At 37.9% G+C, this 26659-nt stretch overlaps 1 protein-coding gene across 1 annotated transcript in view; it reads left to right on the forward strand.

Moving 5' to 3' along the window:
• Positions 1-3053, forward strand: part of LOC128526487 (cadherin-22) — a 366248-nt gene extending 363195 nt beyond the window's left edge. The window contains exon 12 of the mRNA XM_053498379.1: positions 2062-3053. Coding sequence (XP_053354354.1) covers positions 2062-2555 — 494 coding nt within the window. The 3' untranslated portion in view covers positions 2556-3053. The remainder of the gene's footprint in view (positions 1-2061) is intronic.
• The last annotated feature ends 23606 nt before the right edge of the window (positions 3054-26659 follow it).

Raw genomic sequence — 26659 nt, forward strand, 5'->3', positions numbered from 1 at the left:
ATGCCCTGTTTCATACGAGGGAATATAGTTTTAGCGATATTACATTACTTACACATTAGCAAGTCCAGAAGGTTTTAGACATAACTATAAGTACTACAAACAGCACTCACTTCAAACTGGCTTGTTCTGTGTGTAGGTGCATGTTATTCACAAGTTCTGACGCGTGTCTTTAGTTACACAGTGTCACTGACGACATCAGACGTTTCGTTGATTTCTTTGTCTCTCGTTTATTTTCAACATCAAAAACAACGGTTGTTACAGTTTCTTGCATAAATCCACTGTAGTCACGACAAGTCGCTTGCTGTGTTCTGTAGCTTCGATAGGTTACAGTTACAATAACTTATCTTACTGTATTCCTTTTAGCTTACTGTCTCACGTTATCACGGTCAAAAGCTTGTGTGCTCCAAACCTTTCTGTATGCTTCCGTGTCTTAACAACAACTACAACTAACGTGCGTGATAGACATGGAACTGCATAACTGTGGGATGATGTCACAGAACAACCCATGAAGTGATGTCACAATACAAATTATATTTATGATACTTAATGCTTAATGCTTAACTAGTAAACTAAAATAAGATAAACATAACAACAAATCACAAGAATGAAATATGGCCCTTACACTGTGTTTAGGTCACTTTTCTATTAATTTTTCACGGTACTTAAATGTAATTAATTTCATGCTATTCGGCACAGGTGACTTAGCATAGAAACTCCGTTTTTTTTTAAAATAACCGCGTTAGTTCGCTAATGCTACTGTAGGTAATATAGGTGTTTTTAGCTAGTAAACACAGACGCAAAACTCAATCTACAAAGTAGTTGTTCCTGACATAAATCATAAAAGAGATACATTTAACATAAAAATGACATGAGTTTGCTTTCTTACCTGTTGTTTTCTTTGAAAAACGATGGCCGTCAGCAAACGTGATTCAGTCCGCGATAACACTGAGGTCACGTGACGCGGCGAACTTTTGGTTTGAAGCAAAAATGTCCTTTGAGTGAACGGATACATTTAAGGTTAAACAGGGGCTTCGATGTTTGCTTTTAAGCAACGTAAAAATATCAGTTTTGTATAGGAATTAAAAAATTTCCATCAGATTAATGTTGAAACATTCTTTGTATCAATTACACAGCAGTTTCACTTTTTTCAGTGCACCAAAAATATATATATATTTTGAAATTTTTAAAACAATCCATAAATTACCTTAAATGTGACACAACACATTTACAGTAAACCAAGAATCTGTTATGATGTGGCGGGATAGCGCGTTATGCTAGCAGGGCTTCCGAGGGAAGGTTGTGGGAGTAATTGTGCACATTTACGGGAGAGTTTTCCCTTTTTGAAATAAAGTAAAATTATTAATTAAACACAAAACTTTCAATGGAACAAAGAGCGAACATAAAATATATAACTAAGTCTTCTGTCCCCTCCAGACAGGGTTAATCCTTGTTATTGACGTTTTCAGTTTTCTTTTCTCTTTTTTTTCTTTTCAGTTTTCTTTTTTAGTTCTTTTCTCTTTCTTTTCCTTACAGTTTTCTTTTCCCTTTTTTTCTTTTTGTTTCTCTTTTACTTTCTTAGTTTTTTTCTCTTTTTCTTTTCTTTTCTCTTTTTCTTTTGCAGTTTTCCTATACCGGAGCAACGCTCCACACCCTGGTGCTTCCTAAATATCCGCACGCCTAATGCTTTGCGTTGGGGCCTATATAGACATGCATCCAGGTGTCATTGCCATCATGGCAATGTTGCCTAGCAACTGCACGTTAGGGTGGCAGCGGGCCTGCCTGGAAACCCGTGGAGTAGTTGTCTGTGGGTTTGCTTGTTGCAATACCCGCAACCCTACAGAATCTGGTTGATTTTTATTGAAAGTAAATACCTTGTAGCATCTCCTGCTTTTTAATAATGTTTATGGTAATAAAATAAAACATTAATGTCAACATAGATAAGTCTACATGCCATGCTATTAGTTTAATTTTAGCATATGTATTTACTATTTTTGTCTGCTAAGTAATACTTTAATGCCATCTTTTTTTTCCATTCGCCCCTCTCTTCTGTCTTTTTAACAGTCATTGTGCTGCTGATTGTGACCTTAAAGCGCCACAGAAAGGGTCAACGCATGTGCGAGGAAGAGGAAGACATGCGAGACAATGTCATCAAGTATAATGATGAGGGTGGAGGTGAGCAGGACACACAGGCCTATGACATGAGTGCGCTGCGCAATCTCTACGACTTCCCTGAAGCCAAGAGCTCCGAGTCACTTCCCAAGCACATCCAAAATCATGTGAACGCTGACAGGGAGGTAGCTGATTTCTCCCTGTTTAAAGGCTACATCCGGAAGAAGGTGGAGCAGGCGGATGCAGACCCATCGGTGCCTCCCTATGATTCATTTCAGACTTATGCTCTGGAGGGCAGCGGCTCACCAGCACTCTCACTAAGCTCCATCCACACTCTGTCCACCAGCTCCGAGCAGGACTTCACCTACCTCAGAGACTGGGGGCCTCGCTTCAGGCAGCTGGCAGGTTACTATGCCCCGACACAGCCTGATGAAGAGGGGTCCTAGCACTGCCAGTTATCCTATGCCTAGTGTGCCAAGCTAACCACACACTGCTGTTCCATAGACACAGTTCAGTCCTGGCACTGCCCACTCTCAATTAATGGCCACTCTCCTTTATCAGTGGATTATCACTCGATCTCGGTATTTCCTGAACATTTTAATACCACTAGTAAAAGATACATATAGTTTGCCTTTGCAAAAGATTAAAAGGTAAAGGAAGACCACGCCATGAGTGAGGAATTAAGTAGGACTCCAACCTACTCTAACCTAGCAGTGTGTAAAAGGGGAGCTGGGCTGTGCTATACGTAGTGCTAAGCCCACACTGTTCTCTATTTTAATTTTTCTTGTGTGTGTGTGTGCACACGTGCGTGCATGCATGTGTGTGTTCTTCCTTTCCTCTTCAAGTGACAGCAAAGTTTAGTGAAATCATTGGGAGACCAAGAGCAGGACACCATGCAGCAGAACTTGGGAAGTCATTTTCTAAGCCAAGACAAATTATTCCCAGATAGAAATATGTATTTATAAAAAAAAAAAAAAAAAAAAAAAATATTTATGTATTTATTGTTTCTATTTATTTATTTATTTATTCATTTATTTATTTATTTCTATTGGATGAAGTACAAAATACTGGACTGGACAAAATTATGGAATGATATAAAAATATGGATGCTACAGACTGATCTCCCTGATGCTAAATGTGTTAAGAAACTGACTTTTAAAGGCATTTACATGAGGGTGCTGTTGTAAGTGAGAGATCTGGGCTGCAGTCTTTTACAATTTTTTTATTTTTCAAAAGCATTTTTTTCCCTAAAATACAGGCCTATGCTGGGGATGGATGTATTGTATAAATATTATGTATTCACGTAGTCAGAGGTTTATTTTTGTCCTATCATACATTTTATGCATTGTGATACTCTTTAATTGATTATCCAAGTCACATTTTGTGGGCAATCAGATAATTGTTGTGTGTTTTTTTATTTAGAAGCTATATTTCAGTGGTCAGTTTGAGGAAGAAAGAGTCAGATATTCCTAATTTTCATGAACATATCAGTATTTGCATTTTGCATCCACGCTCATTTCAGATTTGTGACTGTGTTGTTTATATTCTAAACTGATTTCAAGACTGAACAATTTGATTGGTTTTTACTCTTTGGTATTGGTTGAGGGGGATGAAAAGAAATGAGTATATGGTTAGAATGCCTGATTACACGAAACCATTCATGATCAATGAAAACTGTGTTGAGGTGATTGCTTAGAGTGATCTCTGCAATTATTTAACTAAACAGCAATTAAACCAATCAGAATTACTTTCTTATTCATAAAAAAGATTATATGTTTACCATTATAAAGAACATCTCTTTATTTAAGCTTTTGTAAAACTAAAAATGGATTGATCTGACCCATGACCAGCTTTGTGTCCTGGCATTAATAAAAATGCAGGAGGTTTTCACCACCCACAGCCAATATATGGAGACATTCTTTTAGCAATCATATCAGCAACAGTGTATGGATTATATGTACAGTTCAAATAAATAAATATTAAACTTTTTGTAGTCACATGAGACTGAAATGGCTCAATTAGATAGTATGCTTTGTGTCATAATCTGGTCTGTCTGTGTCTGCTTTAGCAAATGGTGAAGAACCAGATGTTTTCTCTTAGTTTCTTCTTCCTTACTTTTTCTCAGTTAAGCTGCTTTGGCAGTGTTATTTGTGTGAAGATGATATTTTTTGTGTTAGTAAAAACATATTTTACAGGACACAACTTAAATTAAGTGCAATTAAAATAGGTTTAAGTAAAAAATAACAGACAAAAAGAAAAACACTGTAAAAGTGTTTGAAAAGTATTATCATTCACATAATCCAAGCATAGGATCAGTTGCAGCCCAGTGCATTATTACGTTTTCTGTTGTCTTCAGGACAAAAAAAAGACCTGCAACTATGTTTAAAAAATCCTAAATTGTATTGTTTCTACTGAAAATTACCTTTGCCTCAATTGACCCCACCATTAGAAAAAGTGAGGTATCATCTTTGTTTATATCTTGACTAAAGCTGTACACCAACCGGGTACAAAAGATTGTCTTCGGGTAATTTGTGACCCGTCAGACAGAAAAATGATTACAAACCACACGTAACACCCACACATGCGCGCGCGTACACACACACACAAAGAAGGGCCCACAAAATGTGCAGATGCCCATGCCTAGGACATAGGACATTGTTCTACACATTCATCATATCAGCCATTCAAAGGTTATCCTGAAGATAACAAATTAGGAGGGTTTCTGTAAATATGGGAAAAACTGGAAATCCGTCCATCTGTCCATCCATCTCAATATTTACAGAAAATTATACAAATTTGTAGAAGATTTACCTGTAGACCTATGTAGGACTGATAATCTTAGTGGGTGTGAATAGCTCCTGAGGAAGGGCTATATCTAGTCTTGTGTCTGTCATGGGTGATACAGTAGTTTATTCACATTTTGTGAATTCAGCCAGGATTGAGATGAGGCAGAAAACCATGGTTGTCACAGTTAGAAAAAACAAGTTATCTCCCACACTTATTTGCCTGGGAGGAAAGAATGGCCTTTTCATGAAAGTTTTCACCCCTCCCACCACACTAATTTCTTACCCATCAAAAAAGTACGGTACACAAGATGCCTGAGATTCAAGATCATGAGGTCATGAAGTTAGTCATCATCCTGGAGAACAATCACAAGAAAGAAGGTGTGGACAACCTGGACATGGTGACTGGAACTTACAGCTGGTGGAAGATGTCTGCCCACTTTCCCTGGTTATCTTTTATAACTTCATTAAAGTGTCTTTATGCAGTGCCTTCGTTATATGGAACAAGATTATCTGGAAGCCTGGTAATCAGAACAAGTGGAGGCTTTTTTTTGAGCAGTTGGTAAAGGCACTTAAAACCTCCACCTCAGAACAGCCTTTGGAGCATTTGTGAAAGCCGTTCAGGTGGTTGACTTATTCTAATCCACCTAATGCTGCACCTAGGGCAGGCAAAGGGAGAAGATGGCAATTATGCCCTTACACACACTTGTATACTGTCCTACATATGCTAATTTGAGTTTTTATTATCTTCTTATAATTATATTCATTGTTGTTATTTATGTAATTTGTTGAATAGGGAAAAACGTTAAAGATGTTGTATGACTAGTTTTTAATAGTTGAATTTCTCATTATACAGTATTTACAAATATATCACAATGTTGCACAAATATATCAAGACTTGCTTCCCTTTCATAGGCCAAACTAGTGGTTGGCACTAGGACTTTGCTATAGAAGTATATTATTATTATTATTATTATTATTATTGATTAAATGCACTTATTCTGCACTGTAAAGAGGGACAGCACATATATTCACAAAGTGTATGATGAATCATAGGTTTGAGAGATCATGGACATAGAGCCATCCCTGGAACACAGGGTGTGAGGTAAGAATGCACCATGCAAATGCAGTGACTGTAGATTAGTAAAAAACACAAGAAACATTCTCATGTCAAACACTCTTTTCAAACAGATGTAATTCATATTAAATAAACTGCTATAATTATAACAAATATTTTAGTAAAAAACTACATATTTATTAATTATCTTATTTTTACTTCAGCATTCATTGTCTTTTACATTTAAGACTAACTGAGAACTGGCTGAACTGCATGCATGCAGTAATGAATGTATTCCCCTAAAAATTATGATATGAAAATTTTACATTACAGTAAAATTACAGGAGATCACAGGATTCAAATTACCCCATTTTTTTTATTTTTTATTGACAACCTTAGAGTATATTCTGAGCAACATCAAAGCTTGGGCATCTTCAAAGGGGCTATGACGTTCAGTGCATTGCAACAGTGATCCTGGCATAAATTGTGCTAAATAAACTTAATTCAATAATCAGATATTAGTAACATTGCCAACACTGGGCATATTATTGTAAACAATTATTTTTATTAATAATTAGTATTATTATCAATACTATAATAACATGCTACTTATTAATAATAATTAATTAGTAGCATGAGGTTCAAGGAAAGGTATACAGTAATTGCAAGTAATGGTACGCAGCCATGACACATAATGTGACATGGTTCAGAACTAAAAAGCAGAATGACAAAAAGAATTTAGAACCCAAGAACAAGAAATGCACAATAACAATAAACAATTATTATTTGCAATTAAACAAAGAGGGTTATACACAACTTGCCCAAAAGTTTCAAAAGGGTCAAATTATTGGCCTGCATCAAACAAAGAAAACATTGACATTAATGAAATTAGGTTAAGAACAAACCAATATGTTATGAAAAGAAAGTAGGATGGTGCTGAACCAAATTGTTCAGGTGGGCCTTTTTAAGGGCAAGGCTGACCTGTTTGTGATAGAAATGGCCACCCCACTTATAATGTTCATCCATCATGACTCATGTACCGCCATATTAAGACAGTTTGTTTAAAGAGCCATACCCAATATGTAGAAATTCTCAGAAAGTCTGCCCAGTCAATTCCATTAATTAGTATTTAAAGACTCCCCATGCCATATTACTGTATGATTTTGTTTTTGAATTTACAGATTTAATCTCAAAACTTGTAATTTCTTTAGACAAAGCAGTAACTACTGGAGTCTATTGGTTACAGTATGTCTTTACAATAATAATAATAATAATAATAATAACAATAATAATAATAATACACTAATGCTAAAAACTAATGCTTTCATGGTGATTTTATAGTGAGTCACCTTCCTCAAGGGAAAAAGTGTTGAGTTTTGTTGCACACATATCTTTTTTATTATAATGATCATTGAAGAGCATTATCAACAACACAAAAACTTCTGTTTAAATTTTCCCATCAGTCCTTTCTTAGTTTTAATTTCACCTTTATAGTTGGCAGCAATCCCTTGTCAAAGGTCCTTGTTCGTTTCCCGGCCAGGCTCGATTCCCATCTCTGTGTGCATGGAGTTTGCGCTCATGTTTGTTTTCCACATGCGTAGTGGGTTTCCTCCCAGTCCAAAGATATGCAGGTTAGGCTAATTGGCGTTCCCAAATTGCCCGTAGTGTATGTGAGTGTGTGTATGTGTGTGTGCCCTGCAATGGATTGGCATCCTGTCTAGGGTGTACCCTGCTTTGTGCTCTAAGCGTCCTGGAATAGGCTCCAGGTCCCCGCGACCCTGAATACAGGATAAAGGGGTATAGAAGATGAGTGAGTGAGTGAGGGAGTGTCTGAATAATCAACTAGGTGCATATAAAGGCTCCAGTTAGTTCTGAATGCAGCCATGAGCACATAACCCATATTTTATCCACACTGCATTAACCCCAATGGATTGGCATTGAGCTTTTTTTACCAACAGTCCCACCATTATAGAATAGCCTTCTAATTCTAGTTCCCCTACTCTCATGAGCTTAGTCAGGTTTGTTGACAGTGTGGTGTCTGACTGTCTACTTATCCCTTTTAGTTATGCTGTCATTGATAGTCCTGTCAGAGTCCCTGCTTACACTTTGCAAAAATAAATACTTAATGATCTTATTCATTAAGTGATCACACTGCAGTAGAGTCCTCTTTCTCTCTTAGATAAAAAAAAAATCACACAAAATTCACATTTACATAAACATTTGTGCTTTTCAACACCATGACTCTAAACATATTTAAGATATTCTCTATTCTGTTTGCAATACTCTTATTTAAAAAAAAAAATACATTTCACTTTCAACACAACATTAAAGAGATTAAAATCAGTTTGATAAAGGAAGATAAAAGTTTATTAAATGACAACGTTGGTGAATTTTTGTTATTTAGACAAAGACAATAGCATCAAGACTTTATTTTTGAGGAAGGTATAGAATGTATTCAGGTCACAAATCACACAATATAAAAAGTCTTAACATTCTGTTTACAAGTGTTTATTATACCCCCATTCCACTCAGCTGAAATTGCTGAACACCTCTCCCGATTTAAAAATTGTCTCTAAAATTGTTGTGGTTGGTGCCAATTTGGTTGATTTGACCCCTAATTGAGCTGGTAACATTTTTAAACAAATTGACAATAATGGTTGCAAATTGAAAAGCATTTCAATTTCAGTTAAATGATGTAATGCCAAGTACTAAAAAAATTATAATCACACCATACTGTTTCTACCGAGATGAAGCAAAATTTCTATTGTGTTTGTTGCCATGGTTAGCATTGCAGTTACACTAAGCGCAAAAGAGGCTGTAAGAACCCAATACCAACCTCTACCAAGCTCTCCAGAGGTTTTAACAAATTTAAATCAGGTTAGATTTGGCAGAAAGTTCAGCTGGAATAGGTGAATTAACAGTTAAACACTGTGCACATCATTACAACTGTATGTATAGGGCCATTGGAAAAATGACCAAATATTAGACATGGAATTCCTGGTCATACCTCTGCTTCCAACACAAATTGCCTATATACATTTTTAATTAGCTTAGATGTGTAGCTTTGTGACTTATCTCACAATAAGATTTCGGTGCCAAGCATAAATGAGAAAGAAACTTGCTCTGTTTTTTTTTTCCCCCTTTTTTTTTGAGTTGACAGGTACTCTTATGTATGCTATTGATTCCCAAAGCACTTGAAAGAACACTCTGTTAACCCCAAGAACTAAATGTAAAGCTTCCCTGGTAAAGATGTTTATCTGAAAAGTCCTAAAGCTGTAAATGATACATCTCTGAAGGCAATTCTTAAAAGACAGGTATAACAAATGTTTTTTTTATTGAAAACTACAAAAAGATAAATAAATATATAAATATATAAAGATATAGTAAATGTTAAATAGGTAACTCATATTGTTTCTTTACATTTACCTAGTAAATAAAATTACACATTTGGCAGGTACTCAGAAACCAAGGGCTTAAATAATAACACTAATCGATGACTCAAAACTAGAACAGGTAATCAATTAACATTTAGCCCTGGACAATGAGACAAAATTTCATTTAGACAAGAAACACGAACATAAGTGAGGTTTGTTGTCCTTGAGTGCTCATTCAGGGAGCAAGGCTCCAATTCCTGTATCAGATACATTGACCTTGACAACAAATATAAGAGAGGAATCAAGACAAAGGAGAATGGGTGCTGTGGTAAAGCACTGCTTGAGCTACTTGAAAGCCTTCTCTGCTAGGGGGTTCCATCGGAAAAGGATTTTGGTAGATGTAAGAGAAGTGAGTGGGGCCACCATAATACTGTAGTTATGAATAAAATCCCAATTGAAGTTGGCGAAGAGTCAGAAAGAGTTGAAGCTCCCCCCTCGAATATGGTGCTGGCCAACGTATTACAGCCTTTACTTTGATTGGATCCATCTGGATGCCTGACAGTGAGATGGCATACCCCAAGAAGGAGGTAGACTGACTATGGAATTCACATTTTTTAGCCTTGATGTAGAGCTTATTTTTAAGTGGATGTTGTAGGACTTGACATAAATTTGTTTAATTTCAGTTATTATTTTTTTTATTTTAAAAGAGCCTACATAAATATTTGATACCTTGCTTTAGCTCACTGTCCTTAAATACTATATATGTAATAATATACATGTTATAGTATTATTTTGTTTAAGAACTGAAAGAAACATTTAGTTTTCAGAACTATGTATATTCTAAACAATAGTCTCAAGATAGTATTTCCAAGATAATAAGATAGTAAGATATTTTCCAGGTGTAGATCCAAATTTGCTGCCTTCCTAGTCGTTATGTGTACTGCATCAATACCCTCTAGGCATGCAAGTATTTTCTGTCTGGGAGAAAGTCTGTATAAACCAGAAAAAATCCCACAGGATCCCTGTTTACTGTAGTTTTTTAAGGAGGTTCTCAAAGGCTAAATGGGATAAGAGCAGGAAAATGTTAACCAACGCTGTGAAGAGGACTGGCTGTTTACTCACAGTGACACTCTTCACCACACGTTATGCTTCAGTCGTGTTTGCTGACAGCTTGGACTTCATGCTTCACTTCTTTCCCAGAGGAACTCTAGGAAATGCCAAAGCTGCCCCTTTGACGGCCTTCTGACTGTGGTGATTTATACAAAAGCTTCTGGGAATTTCATGCATGGTGCACCTAGCATCCAAACATCCAGCAATGCATTATTGTGTATTGGGGAGGCTTAAGCCATGATGGTAGATGTGTACCCTAGGCCAGCCTGCAGTCAGTGCTTGTAATTTAACTCCAATAATAAACATATAAGACTGTAATAAAGTCCCATAAAATAATAATAAATAGATAGATAGGATCTATACTAATCCACAGTGTGTACAGGTAGGTAACACTAATAGCTTTAGTCATTGAGTGGTTTAATTCTGTTTAAGTCAATGTAAACTCTTTTTTATCCACAGTTTTATCCATAAGTAGTCTCATCCACTATTCTCCTGCTCAAATGCTGAAATATATCATTTCCATTTCCAATAACTAGTCCAAAATTAGCATATATTGCCAATACAATTATTATTTTACTCACAATAATATTTTTACTATGTTTCAAGTGGGTCAAATGATTGACGATGTAGCTTAGTGGTTCCCGAACCCACCGATACTGGTCCGTGAAGCAAATGGTACCAGGCCGCACAATAAATAATTAAATATTTTTATTTCATTTATCTAAGTCTGAATGATGTTTTATTTTGAAAAACCTTGTATTTTGAAAAATGACCGGATTATTCTCTCGGTTACGAGAGCCGCTACAAAGATTTCTCCCAGAAAAGCACATTTTAGTGATGAGGAATGGGTCGCAAAAGTGGCTTACCGGTGTTCTAGAGTGGAGTAAAGCTTGTGAGTACCAGCCGGCAACCCCCCTCCCCCGGCCCAGCCACCCCCCACCTCCCACCACCACCAAACCCCCCAATGTTCTGTTCACACTTTTCCTCCTCTCACCTCTGACATTTGTCAGAAGAGACGGGAGAGAAGAGATGAAGGAACTCATGCATTATTAAATAGCCAGTGACTGTTCCTTCAGCTTAGACGCACTTGTAACTCTGGCCTTTCATTGTCAGGTAAAAAAAAAAAGGAAAAGTATAAATTAAAGGATGCCTCCTCATAAAATGGCAGCATAAAGAAGACTGATTGCACGAAACGTCTGATCTTTTTTTAGGGCTTTCAAAAACTGTTGGTCATTTTTGTTGAGGTATGATAAGTAAAATGTTTGATGAGCAAGGAACATATCACATACTAGGATGTGTAACATGTCACTACTCAAAAATGGATAATTTTCCCACAACAGTATTTCCTGTAAACTTTTATATTTTCTTATACCACAGTGATTTGACAACAATTACAAATTGCTTTTCTTCCCTGAGGGCACAAGCATATTCCAAGACTCAAATTGAAAGTGGTTCTGGAAGCATGAGGAATAATTTTTACACATAAACTGGCCACCACATTGTGTGCTGTAATCAAAACTAATGATGATTAAATGTAATCTTTGTTTTTTTCCAAACAGTGTACATTACTCTGCAAATCTAATATTAGTGCAAGCATCCATTAAAAACATAAATGAAAAAAAAAATAATGAAAACTGAAATATTTAGGATGAAATGTAATAATTAAAGTCTATTTGGAAACATTCACCCTGTCAAGTATTAAGACTCTAGATGTAAAATATACCAATGTGCAAGGTGTTGCATGGTGAATCAACTCAAGCTGAAGCGATCTTGGGTGCTGCAGCAGGACAATGACCCAAAACACACCAGCAAATCCACCTCTGAATGGCTGAAGAAAAACAAAATGAAGACTTTGGAGTGGCCTAGTCAAAGTCCTGACCTGAATCCTATTGAGATGTTGTGGCATGACCTTAAAAAGGCGGTTCATGCTAGAAAACCCTCAAATAAAGCTGAATTACAACAATTCTGCAAAGATGAGTGGGCCAAAACTCCTCCAGAGCGCTGTAAAAGACTTGTTGCAAGTTATCGCAAACGCTTGATTGCAGTTATTGCTGCTAAGGGTGGCCCAACCAGTTATTAGGTTCAGGGGGCAATTACTTTTTCACACAGGGCCATGTAGGTTTGGATGTTTTTTCTCCCTAAATAATTAAAACCATCATTTAAAAACTGCATTTTGTATTTACTTGTGTTATCTTTGACTAATAGTTAAATGTGTTTGATGATCAGAAACATTTACTGTAAGTGTGACAAACATGCATAAGAATAAGAAATCAGAATGGGGCAAATAGTTTTTCACATCAATGTATGTACTATATAGGTACATGTATTCACTTATATATGTACGCATTACTAAAATCTAGGTAAACATATAGGTGCATATATGCACCTATATTTTTACCTAGATATTAGTACAATTATTAAAATCCATAGCTGCTAGAGAACATAAATAAAAGCCCAAAATGTAGAAACTTAATTTTTTAAAGAAACAATTAAATAGTAAAAGAACAAAAATATAGTACAAGAACAAAAATAAGACAAAAAACTCAACAGAAAGAAAATATATATATATATTTTGAGGACCTTCTCAGCTTCGTGAGCTTTAAATTGATAGATGTGCCTATCTGCCCTCGGGTGGCTGCTGGCCACTTCTTCAATGTAGCATCTAGAGAAGACAAAAATAATAAGACAGTATAATAATAATAAATGATTATTTATTAAAACTTCAGACGACAACAACTAGTGCCACGAGGTTATTTGCTACATTATATGTTCTACAAAATAGAGGACTACACACCTTATAGCGCAATACCCCAGAAATGTGGCTTTAGAGGAAAGGTAGGATTAAGAAGTGAGCAAGCGATGAATTAGTATATAGCTCCCAAGCAGATACAGTAACAATAATGGGTGCCCTACCTTATGCAGTCTCCAATGCCTAATAAACGCGACCAGCTGCTCCACATCCCCTCTGGTTGGCTTTCCACCTAAAAGTAATATTTCAAAATGATTATTAAAGGGGGTAAAATGAAGGTGGAGAAAGCAAGAGTTTTTTTTTATATACACATCACGTTTTCTTGAGGTCCAAGAAAATACAAAAATGCCAAGTAAAAAAGCAATGGCCAGCACACAAACATAATTTATTCCACAGACTGACTTTTTTTTTTTTTTCAAAGACAGAAGAGATTAGGAACATGTTTTGTACCATTCAGGTTGCAGCAAAGTCTCAAAGTCGAAGGTGCCAGCAGCAGATTCCGCACCATGGCAGTAGCAGAGGTGGCAAGGCGGGCTGCTCTTCACGCTTCTGCCTGGCAAAACACCCCAGAGCCCTTTCAATCTGAAAAATTATTTCACATCACAATATTAATTTATTTTTTAAAACTTTTTTATGTTTCATACTGATTCTTGCCTAGCTTCCCAATAGTTAATAGGATTTTATGTATAAATTCAGATTAATGATAAAGATATGAAACAGTGTTTTAAGCTAACCAAAATGGAGCCAAATACATATTAGCAACCATAATCTAAAGCTATCCAAAACAAGGTAAAATACATTAGAACATTTATAAACATCTGTAAACTCCATAAGGCATTAGCTTAGCCACCGGGAAATATCATGTGTGTGCTACATACAGTAAGGCAGCATGTTAGCATGATTTACCTAAACTATGTAAATGGCATAAAAAGCGAATGTGTCACACAAGCTGACAAGAGCTAACTGAAGTGAGAAAAATATTTACTAGTATTAGTTTAATATTATCAGAATAAGAGTTATATAAGACTTAATAACTTACCCAGTGTGTCCTGTTGGATCGATTCTTTCTTCAAAATGCTCCTGTTCGTCGTCAGAGCCACACAGTTTTCTTCTGAGGTAAATGTAAACTCCTCCCACTGTCCAGAACATTCTGAAAAGTTTCCTTGGATGTGTAGTACGCGTGTCATCTTCCAAACGTGCAGAAAACTGTGTGTAAACTCAAGCCTGTCTTTGTGTGCGTGTTTTTCATGCCGGTGTCCGGGGGCGTTAGCCGGACTGATTTTCATGTGATTGGCGTGTGGGCGTGTCCTGCCTCGGGTCATTAGCAGATAATGAAGTGCGACAAAAATTCTAAAATGTGTATAACTATAGTTAAATTCCATAACATGCCAATTACATGTGATACCAATTTTACGTGTTCACACATACGTTTTTTGCATTTTTTTTTTTTAGTTAGTCCTCAGTTATTGCCTTGATAATAGAAAATATGAGCTAGGCATCATGTATAACAGTTGCCAAAGTGAGATATGAGCTAAAATGACCAGATCCTGCCATGAGCTATATAGAAGACATATCTTGTATGTACATATAGGGCTCATATGTGGATATAAAAAAGCAATACAGGAGACCTACAGTATATGGCCTGTATATGCACATAAATGCACCTCAATTTTGCCTATACTGTATGCAGCATATATATTATCAGATATATATATAAGGCATATAGGCTTCATATATGTGCATATATCCTCATATAGGTGAGGATATATGCGCATATATACTGCATATAGGTTTCATATATGCGCATATATCCTCATATAGGTTCTTTCCATGTGGGAAGACTTGAAGATAAGCGTTTTACTACAGAGTGTAGCAAGAAAAACAGATTTTGGTTACTTGAGCTACAGTAAATAAGGTGCTAAACTAGCATAGAGCACATCCTAAATCCCATATTTGTCAATTTTTAAACCATCACAGTGTGTCTTGTGATTACTGCGGTTTCCACAGTGTACTTTAACATTTGCCACTGCACTGATTGATTGATGGGCGGGGATAACAAACACATTAAATTCACAAGAACGATGGAGACGGACAAATAAATTCTTATGAAGCAAACTCCTGGCCATTGTAATGGCTACTACAATGTTGCATACCACATCATGTATGTATGTTGTCTCGAGTAGTCAAAACGCATAGGCGAGATAGGAGTATAACAGCAGGAATAACAGAGGGGGGCGGGTTATCAGAGCGTAGGACGATTTTTACACATTACCGGTTTGGGTATCACTGCTGTTTCCATTACGGATTACATAAATTGTCTGAATAATGGATTAAATTTTTGAAAAAAACACTTAATAACTAAGTACTTAAATGGCGGACTTAATGCGTTAGATTACTTGCTACATCAGAAAAGTAATCCAAGTATTCAAACCTGCTATTTTTGTAACATGTGACACCCAACACTGGTTCTGACCATTGTAAAATAACATATACAGTGGTGTGAAAAACTATTTGCCCCCTTCCTGATTTCTTATTCTTTTGCATGTTTGTCACACAAAATGTTTCTGATCATCAAACACATTTAAATATTAGTCAAAGATAACACAAGTAAACACAAAATGCAGTTTTTAAATGATGGTTTTTATTATTTAGGGAGAAAAAACATCCAAACCTCCATGGCCCTGTGTGAAAAAGTAATTGCCCATTGAACCTAATAACTGGTTGGGCCACCCTTAGCAGCAATAACTGCAAACAAGCGTTTGCGATAACTTGCAACGAGTCTTTTACAGCGCTCTGGAGGAATTTTGGCCCACTCATCTTTGCAGAATTGTTGTAATTCAGCTTTATTTGAGGGTTTTCTAGCATGAACCGCCTTTTTACGGTCATGCCACAACATCTCAATAGGATTCAGGTCAGGACTTTGACTAGGCCACTCCAAAGTCTTCATTTCGTTTTTCTTCAGCCATTAAGAGGTGGATTTGCTGGTGTGTTTTGGGTCATTGTTCTGCTGCAGCACCCAAGATCGCTTCAGCTTGAGTTGACGAACAGATGGCCGGACATTCTCCTTCAGGATTTTTTGGTAGACAGTAGAATTTATGGTTCCATCTATCACAGCAAGCCTTCCAGGTCCTGAAGTAGCAAAACAACCCCAGACCATCACACTACCACCACCATATTTTACTGTTGGTATGATGTTCTTTTTCTGAATTGCTGTGTTACTTTTACGCCAGATGTAACGGGACACGCACCTTCCAAAAAGTTCAACCTTTGTCTCATCAGTCCACAGCGTATTTCCCCAAAAGTCTTGGCAATCATTGAGATGTTTTTTAGCAAAATTGAGACGAGCCTTAATGTTCTTTTTGCTTAAAAGTGGTTTGCGCCTTGGAAATCTGCCATGCAGGCCGTTTTTGCCCAGTCTCTTTCTTATGGTGGAGTCGTGAACACTGACCTTAATTGAGGCAAGTGAGGCCTGCAGTTGTTTAGATATTGTCCTGGGGTCTTTTGTGGCCTTTCGGATGAGTTGTCTCTGCACTCTTGGGGTAATTTTGGTCGGCCGGCCACTCCTGGGAAGGTTCACCACTCTTCCATGTTTTTGCCATTTGTGGATAATGGCTCTCACTGTGGTTCGCTGGAGTCCCAAAGCTTTAGAAATGGCTTTATAACCTTTACCAGACTGATAGATCTCAATTACTTTTGTTTTCATTTGTTCCTGAATTTCTTTGGATCTTGGCATGATGTCTAGCTTTTGAGGTGCTTTTGGTCTACTTCTCTGTGTCAGGTAGCTCCTATTTAAGTGATTTCTTGATTGAAACAGGTGTGGCAGTAATCAGGCCTGGGGGTGACTACAGAAATTGAACTCAGGTATGATAAACCACAGTTAAGTTATTTTTTAACAAGGGGGGCAATCACTTTTTCACACAGGGCCATGTAGATTTGGAGGTTTTTTTCTCCCTTAATAACATAAAACCTTCATTTAAAAACTGCATTTTGTGTTCAATTACGTTATCTTTGACTAATAGTTAACAGTTTTTGATGAGCAGAAACATTCAAGTGTGACAAACATGCAAAAGAATAAGAAATCAGGAAGGGGGCAAATAGTTTTTCACACCACTGTACATTTATTTATTTCACAGTGGGAAAATATATATTCATATATATTCACCCGTGTAGTCAACATCCATGCGCGCATGTACTGTTTACTATAACATTGTGACCACGTGTCTGCACATACGTAAAGTACTTTTTAAATTTTGTTTCCAAGTGTAGTGACTGATTTTTAGTAACTGTACTACAACAGCGGGCCCTGTAAAGAAAAAGGTTAAAAGGCTGAAGCAGTGCTCAGAATGATTCTGTTTAACTACAATGCAATGTCACATTTCCGCGAAATCCTCGAAAGTGCCCTTGTTGAAGAACTTCGCCGACAGAGCAGTCACAGTGTGTGTGTGTGTGTGTGTGTGTTTGTCTGTACATTGATCACCACTCGCTTTTTTAATAATATCTTAATGTTTCATAATTTGGAGGACCCGAAACCAGTTTCTGTCCAGCCTGATTATGTCATAGCATGTAACAGTTTTTTTTTTAACTTATTCGGCACTTTTGCCTTGAAGTGGGTGTGGCTATATGCATCACTCAACAGAGCCAATCAACATGATAGTTTACCAAGAGTATAAGGAAGATACAGAAATGACCGTAATGCACATATACACTCAACTAAACAATTATTATAAACACCATACTAATACGGGGTTTGACCCCCTTTCACCTTTAGAACGGCCTTGATTCTATGTGGCACAAGGTGCTGAAAGCATTCTTTAGAAATGTTGGCCAATATTAATAGGATAGCATCTTGCAGTTGATGGAGCTTTGTGGGATGCATATCCAGGGCACGAAGCTCCCGTTCCACCACATCCCAAAGATGCTTTATTAGGTTGAGATCTGGTGACTGTGGGGGCCATTTTAGTACAGTGAACTCATTGTCATGTTCAAGAAACCAATTTGAAATTATTCGAGCTTTGTGACATGGTGCATTATCCTGCTGAAAGTAGCCATCAGAGGATGGGTACATGGTGGTCATAAAGGGATGGACATGGTCAAAAACAATGCTCAGGTAGCCTGTGGCATTTAAACGAAGCCCGATTGGCACTAAGGGGCCTAAAGTGTGCCAAGAAAACATACCCCACATCATTACATCACCACCACCACCCTGCACAGTGGTAACAAGGCATGATGGATCCATGTTCTCATTCTGTTTACGCCAAATTCTGACTCTGACAAATTCTGATTCTGACCATTTGAATGTCTCAACAGAAATCGAGACTCATCAGACCAGGCAACATTTTTCCAGTCTTCAACTGTTAAATTTTGGTGAGCTCGTGCAAATTGTAGCCTCTTTTTTCTATTTGTAGTGGAGATGAGTGGTAACCGGTGGGGTCTTCTGCTGTTGTAGCCCATCCGCCTCAAGGTTGTGCGTGTTGTGGCTTCACAAATGCTTTGCTGCATACCTCAGTTGTTATGAGTGGTTATTTCAGTCAAAGTTGCTCTTTCATTAGCTTGAATAAGTCGGCGCATTCTCCTCTGACCTCTAGCATCAACAAGGCATTTTCGCCCACAGGACTGCCGCATACTGGGTGTTTTTTCCTTTTCACACCATTCTTTGTAAACCCTAGAAATGGCGGTGCGTGAAAATCCCAGTAACTAAGCAGATTGTGAAATACTCAGACTGGCCCATCTGGCACCAACAACCATGCCATGCTCAAAAAAAACCATTGGAAGCAGCGTAATTTAATTCAATTCAATTTTATTTGTATAGCGCTTTTAGCAATTGTCATTGTCGCAAAGCAGCTTTACACAATCAAAAGAATTATTTAAGTTTGTATGGAATGTGAATGCGTATGAATCAAAATGGTCAGTTTGTCCCTGGTGAGCAAACCGAGGGCGACAGTGGCAAGGAAAAACTCCCTGAGATGGTAATAGGAAGAAACCTTGAGAAGGAACCAGACGCAACAGGGAACCCATCCTCATTTGGGTAAAACAGAAAGCAGGAAATTATCTGCATTTATACAGTGTGTTAGGTGGCAGGCAGTTTAGCTATAATAGTTGATGTTAATTGATGTTAGTATGGAGTCCAGGTAGTTATTGAAGACTCAGCTAGACTTGTAGGAAGTTCCAGTCCTGAACTATCGAAAGAGGGGAAGAAAGAGAAGAAGACGAGAGATGGCAGTTAGGTATGGTCACAGTCACACAATGTATAATGTACGTAACACACTCCGAGGACAGCGAGGATCCTTCCGTTTGTGTGAGCTCACAGTCGCTGGTTGGCTGTGGAGCCGTGGTTAATGTGGGAGCACTAAATACCTCTCATTCCTCCCCTGATCAGCTCTCTCTAGACCTCTGGCTGCGAGAGGTTTCAGCATCACCCAGGGATCGAACTCGCAATCTCCGGATGATAGGGCGAGCACTTTACCACTGCGCCACTCGGAGGAAACTGGAAGTTTTAACAGCGTACTGCGCATGTGTTGGGTGCATCTTAAATTATCCATTGGACAAAATTTAATAGATGTTTTGCAGTACTTTGATCTGCCTTAAGTTTAGCCTGCACCATAAATGAAATCTAAATGTTGTGTAAAATTGTTTTAAACAGTTATGTACCAGATTTAATAACCTACTTATAACTTTTAACTTGCGCAAGGTAAACAAACACCTGCATCAATAGATATTAATTAGTAAAACTAAACTTAACATTCTTACTGGGATTACTTAATATTTTTTACAGCTAAAATAACAACGCTATTTAAGTAGTATAAGTGATTCATTAATTTTTTTTAATGGATTTTTTTCCAGATTATCTCCTAATTTCCTTCTTTCCTAATTCTTTCCTAAATTCTTTTCCTAATTTATTCATGTCCAATTCCTCCCTGTCACTAGGGGGCTCCCACATTTAGGCTACTACTACCACTCAGTCGAGAGGGCCGAAGACTATCATGTGTTCCCTCCGAACCATGTGACGCCTGCCGACCGCATCTTTTCGAACTGCTCGCTCTCGCACCATTGTGGGCGGCGTAACACACTCGGAGGACAGCGCTATCCGCTCCTTCCGCTTCTGTGAGCTCAAAGATGCACCTAATTGATTGGCTGTAGAGCCATGATTATTGTGGGAGCACTAAGTCAGCCAATCAGCTCTCTCTAGGCCTCCGGCTGTGAGAGTTTACAGCATCACCCGAACTAGCGATCTCCGGATGATAAGGCGAGCGCTTTACCACTGCGCCTCTGCGATCAAGTCCTTTCACAGTTGACCAAAGTGCTGTACAATCCTAAACAAGCTGCAGACACTGCAGAAATCTCCACAACAACATCATGCAATAGTGAGGACTTCATGAACTTTTTTAATAATAAAATTGTAAATATTAGGCATAAAATTGAGGTTTTGAAACCGAACAATGTAATTGATGCAGATGTTAATCTAGCCATGTCAGATTAGAACCTAGAATACTTTACTCCCCTTGAAGAGAATGAACTAATTTCACTCATCTCTTCTTCAAATTCATCAACCTGTATATTAGATCCTGTACCGACACATTTTCTTAAACAGATAGTACCAGCAATAATAGAACCCCTGTTGAGAATAATTAATTCTTCACTCAGCATTGGATATGTTCCAAAATCTTTTAAATTAGCAGTTATCAAACCAATAATTAAGAAACCTGACCTCGACCCCTGTCAGCTGTCCAGTTACAGACCAATATCAAACCTCCCCTTTATCTCTAAGATTCTGGAAAAGATAGTAGCGGAGCAGCTATGCTCATATATACATAGAAATGGCATACATGAACTGTATCAGTCAGGATTTAGGCCTCATCACAGTACAGAGACAGCGCTCGTTAAAGTAGTAAATGACATTCTATTGGCCTCTGATCAGGGTTGTGTAACTATGCTTGTATTACTTGACCTCAGTGCAGCTTTTGACACCGTTGATCACGCTATTCTTTTTCACAGATTAGAAAATGTAGTGGGAATTAAGGGTACAGCCCTCTCCTGGCTCAGATCCTATCTGACCCATCGTTATCAGTATGTAGACTTAAATGGTGATTATTCTGCATGTTCTCTAGTGGAGTTTGGCGTTCCGCAGGGTTCAGTTTTAGGTCCACTGCTTTTTTCCCTTTACATGCTTCCTCTGGGCAACATAATCCGTAAGCATGGTATTAGTTTTCATTGTTATGCTGACGATACACAGTTATATGTCTCAGCAAAACCTGATGAGAAAAAACAGCTTACTAAAATTGAGCAATGTGTGCAGGACATAAGAAATTGGATGCTAATTAACTTCCTTCTGCTAAATCCGGATAAGACAGAAGTTCTAGTCATAGGACCGCATACAGCTAGGAGTAAAATTTTAGATCACACCGTAACTTTAGATGGCCTTTCTGTTCCATCAAATGCAACAGTGAAAGACCTTGGTGTGATTATTGATTCCAGCCTTTCATTTAAAGCACATATGGATAATATTACCAGGATAGCATTCTTTCACCTCAGAAATATTGCCAGAATAAGAAATTTATTGTCGCTAAACGACGCAGAAAAACTAGTTCATGCTTTTATCACCTCTAGGTTGGACTATTGTAATGCCTTACTGTCTGGTTGTTCAGCTAGATACATAAATAAGCTTTAGCTAGTCCAGAATGCAGCAGCGAGAGTCCTCACCAGAACCAGAAGATATGAGCACATCACCCCTATCTTATCTTCACTCCATTGGCTCCCTGTGAAATTTCGCATTGATTTTAAAATACTACTCTTGACATATAAAGCATTAAATGGTCTCGCGCCGCAGTACCTGAGCGAACTGCTAGTGTCTTACGATCCGCCACGCCTACTTCGATCAAAGGATGCAGGCTGCTTGTCAGTACCGCGTATTATGAAAAATACAGCTGGGGGCAGAGCTTTTTCTTACAAAGCCCCAAAGTTATGGAATAGTCTTCCAAATAGTGTTCGGGACTCAGACCTAGTCTCAGTGTTTAAGTCCAGGCTAAAAACCTATTTATTTAGCCAAGCATTTTTATAAATAGATTTGCCATAGGTAAAGGAGCAGATCTGGGGGACTCATGGACGTAGAGTATTATGGTGAACTGGTATGTTTGGATGCTGTCTTCCTCACTCTCATTGATCACTCAGGTTTGCTGACGGTGAGGTGATTGTTTGCTTTACATGTCAGGAAGCCCTCATGTTTGTGTTTCCTTCTGGCTCTCCCTTTTAGTTATGCTGTCATAGTTAGTCCTGCCGGAGTCTCTGCTTGCACTCTACAGTTAATATACATTCACATTATACATTGTGTGACTGTGACCATACCTAACTGCCATCTCTCCTCTTCTTCTCTTTCCCCCCCTCTTTCTTTTTCCTCTCTCCTCCTGTCTCCCCCTTTCACTCTTTCTCTCTCTCTCTGTCGAGCTACACATGTCGTTCCTGAGCTGCCAGTGATCCAGACTCCCTCTGCCCTCCGGACCTGTCTGACCCATCCTGGTGCCCCGCTTCTGGCTGAAGATCTCGTCACATGGATGCCCCGTGTGTCTCTCTGGGATGCGTCTGGTGTCTGGGAATGATTCTCTCTACCTAGAAAATGGTTCTGTCCTTGACTGGTGTTGACAACTGTTTCTCTGGGGACTTTACAGTTCGATAGTTCATGACTGGAACTTCTTACAAGTCTACCTGGGTCTTCAATAACTACCTGGACTCCATATTAACATCAATTAACATCAGCTATTATAGCTGAACTGCCTCCCACCCTACACACTGTATAAATGCAGATCATTTACTGCTTTCTGTTTCACCCAAATGAGGATGGGTTCCCTGTTGAGTCTGGTTCCTCTCAAGGTTTCTTCCTATTACCATCTCAGGGAGTTTTTCCTTGCCACTGTCGCCCTCGGCTTGCTCACCAGGGACAAACTGACCATTTTGATTTATACAAATTCACATTTCATACAAACTTAAATAATTCTTTTGACTGTGTAAAGCTGCGGCAATGAAAATTGCTAAAAGCGCTATACAAATAAAATTGAATTGAATTAAATAATACCAAATGATAATAAGAAAATTAAATAAAGTATAATCCAAATAAAATAATAAATAATAATAAGAATTCCACACTCAGTGCATAAAATAAAACAATAAATAAATAAATAAATAAATACCTATGAATAAAAACAGGGAAAAGAGAATGTCACCTATTCCTTACACTGATTTAAATGGCAAGGATAAAATGGTCTTGAATTATAAAAATGTCTTAAAGTAATATTTAAAAATATGAAGAGTAAGGGCCTGCAGCTGACCATACTGGACTGTATGGCTTCCCAAAGAAGAACAGCAAGGGCCAAGCTGTTTTTCAGGAGTTGGGCTCGATCCCTTAGTTTCAGTAAAAATCTTAATGCTTCAGCATACCTAGACATTTTGGACATTTTTATTCTCCAAAATTGGCCCATTTCTGTTTCAACATGACTGCGCACAAGTGCACAATACAAAAAGCAAGGTCCATAAATACATGGATGTGCAAGTTTTGTGTGGAAGAACGGAGGTCAGCTTCTCTAGAATAAATCTTGCAAGAACAGTTTTGTCAAGTGCATTTGCAAAACCCATCAAGCACTATTATGAAACTGGCTCTCATGAAGACCTTCTCAGGAAGGCAAGACCAGAAAGTTTTACCTTTTATTGATTTAAAAAAAAACTACATAAATTAGAATTCATGGAACTAAATGCAGGGTATTCTATTAAATACTGTATATATGTCTCCACCATTAAATTATGCCAGTACATGCCTGTTCTATGATAAAATGACTTAGTGTCTGTCCACTAAGCCTGCTTAGCCCCTTGCTGTTTACGTTAAATATAAACTAAACCTGCACCTGCCATTTATAATTCCACAGTGTATGCAATATGTAAGTGCACCAGAAACATTATTTTAGGTAAATTTTATATTTTGTACCTACTGTATTGCAAAGTCAATGATACATCTACTTAAAAAAGATGACCTTGCATTTAATTCTTTTTTGGTCCACCCCAAGGCTCTTGTGGATTTTGATGATAAAAATGGCTCTTTTGTATTTATAGACACAAGCAGAAGAGGGAATAAGGCTGTAAGGCACCCCCCTCCCGAAGTCAAGCCAAAAAACGGCATTGCTATCATTTGTCTAGCTGTTAATATATTAACGGTTTTGGTCAAACCTTTTCAGGGACATCAGATACTGTACAAGTGCAGGGAAGAGTCATCTCTGCACTTTGCATTGGTGCTCCTCATACACCAAATTTCATTACACCTGACCTTATTTAAGTTCCAAAAAACAGTATCTGATGTCCCTGAAAAGGTAAAACCTTTTTTACTTTTGGCAAAACATGGCAACTCCCAAGAAAGTCACTTCTCGATGTGTGGGTGAGTCTGTTGGTTTTGGCTCTTAGCTTGTAAAGTTTAATTAATTTAAAAGGAGCAACAATGCTTAAAAATATGTATGAATTAAAATGGTCAGATTTCGTCTGATGAACAAGCCAACGGCGACAGTGAGAAGGGAAAAACTCGCTGAGATGGCAATAGGAAGAAACTGTAGGAATTTCTAGTCCTGGACAATTGAGCGATAGTAGTCACAAGTCCTCAAAGAGCAACTGTCCTCAGAGTAAAGTGGAACCCCAAGCAGACCACACAGGGCCTTCATGCAACGAGATCTCAAACCAGAAATGGGGCACCAGGATCAGTCAGAGGGCAGAGGGGGTCTGGATCACTGGCAGCTCAAGAATGGCATATGTAGTCTGACAGAGAGAGACAGAAAGTGGGGTAGAGAGAAGAGAAAAGAAGACCGATAACAGTCAGGTATGGTCACAGTCTCATAAAGTGAAGGTAAATGTAGTGTAAAGTGCAAGCAGACACTCCAACAGGACTAACTATGACAGCTTAACTAAAAGGGAGAGCCAGAGGGAAAAACAGACATGTGGGCTCCCTGGAAAGTAAAGCAAACAGTCACTCCGTTGTCATCAAACCTGGGTGATCAATGAGAGTGGGGAAGACAGCCTCTATAGCACCATAATCCTCCACATTCATGAGTCCCCCAGATCAGCTCCTTTACCTAAGGCAAATCTATTTACAAAAATGCTTTGCTAACTAAATAGATTTTTAACCTTAAATTAAATATTGACACAATATTAAATATCCTGTAACTTTAGGACTTTGTAAGAAAAAGCTCTGTCACCTACTGTAGTTTTCATAATATATGGTACTGACAAGCAGTCTGCATCCTCTTGAGACACGAGCAGTTCACTTGGGTATTGTGGCATGAGGCCATTTAGTGCTTTATAAGTAAGTTATAGGTAAATTATAGTGTATTAAAATCAATACAAAATTTCACTGGGATTCTAGTGAGGACTCTTGCTGCGGCATTCTGGACTAACTGGAGCTTGTTTATGCACCTAGTTGAACATCCAGACAGTACATTTTATTGGATTTTAGCCAGTTATATGTAGTAGCTGAAAAATGCACAACTGTCAGAACATGTAAGAACTTCTTCAGGGCCCCAAAACCCCCTTAGACCCCTAAGGGTTTTAAATAAAAATCTAGTATTATTTTGTTATTTTCTATAAGCCGTGAAAGATTGGTTAATCCCGCAACACTAAGAATCTTTTTATAGTTTAAGACACTGGTGATCCAATTATAGTTGATAACTTAACTATGGTAGTTAATGTAAATGTATGCTTAATGCAGTAGGGTTACTGTGCATACATTATTACTATGGCACACTTTAAATGAGAGAAGATAATGATCTGAGAACTTCAGACATTGGAAATGTTGCTATATTTCTTATACTTAATCTAAATTATATTATTAAATATACAGTGTGGTCTGCCTTATAAGTGGGTCCTACTACACACTGATTTACTCCTACTGATTCCAGAATGGACATAAATGCTGTTCTCAGAGAGTTTCCTGGATTCTCAAACTTAATATTAAAGTCTTCATCAATTAGCACTTACTGTAGTCTTAGGTGTCTTAATCTCCGAAAAAACTCCCCCAAAGATAGCAAACTAAACTTCTGTTTCTTCTTCTCTCACCACATCACCTCTGCAGAAAGAAACGTTCAAATCTGGGATCAGGAACTGTTAGCAGTAAAAAAAAATCTGGTTCTATTAAAACCATTCTGCTTTCTTATTATCTTGTGGCTGAAATACCCCTGGAGATAGAAGCATAGGTACAATGGGTTCAAGATCAGGCACCAGGTCAGAGTAACATTCCACCCAGTCTACTCTTGGCCCCAGCCTTGATTTGACCCCAGGTGATCTAGGATGGTCCGTCATCCAGCCAGTCTACCATCTTGGTGTCACCCTCCTTCTAACTGGCCAACATAAAAAGAAAACCAGGAGCTAGAACCAGCCTTTTCTGTTTGGGATATGTACTGTATGTCCACCATCCAATTTAACTCAATTTGAGCAGTTCTGCAAACAAGAGTGAGCAAAT

Source organism: Clarias gariepinus, chromosome 6, assembly GCF_024256425.1.
Source record: "Clarias gariepinus isolate MV-2021 ecotype Netherlands chromosome 6, CGAR_prim_01v2, whole genome shotgun sequence".
Taxonomy (NCBI): Eukaryota; Metazoa; Chordata; class Actinopteri; order Siluriformes; family Clariidae; genus Clarias; species Clarias gariepinus.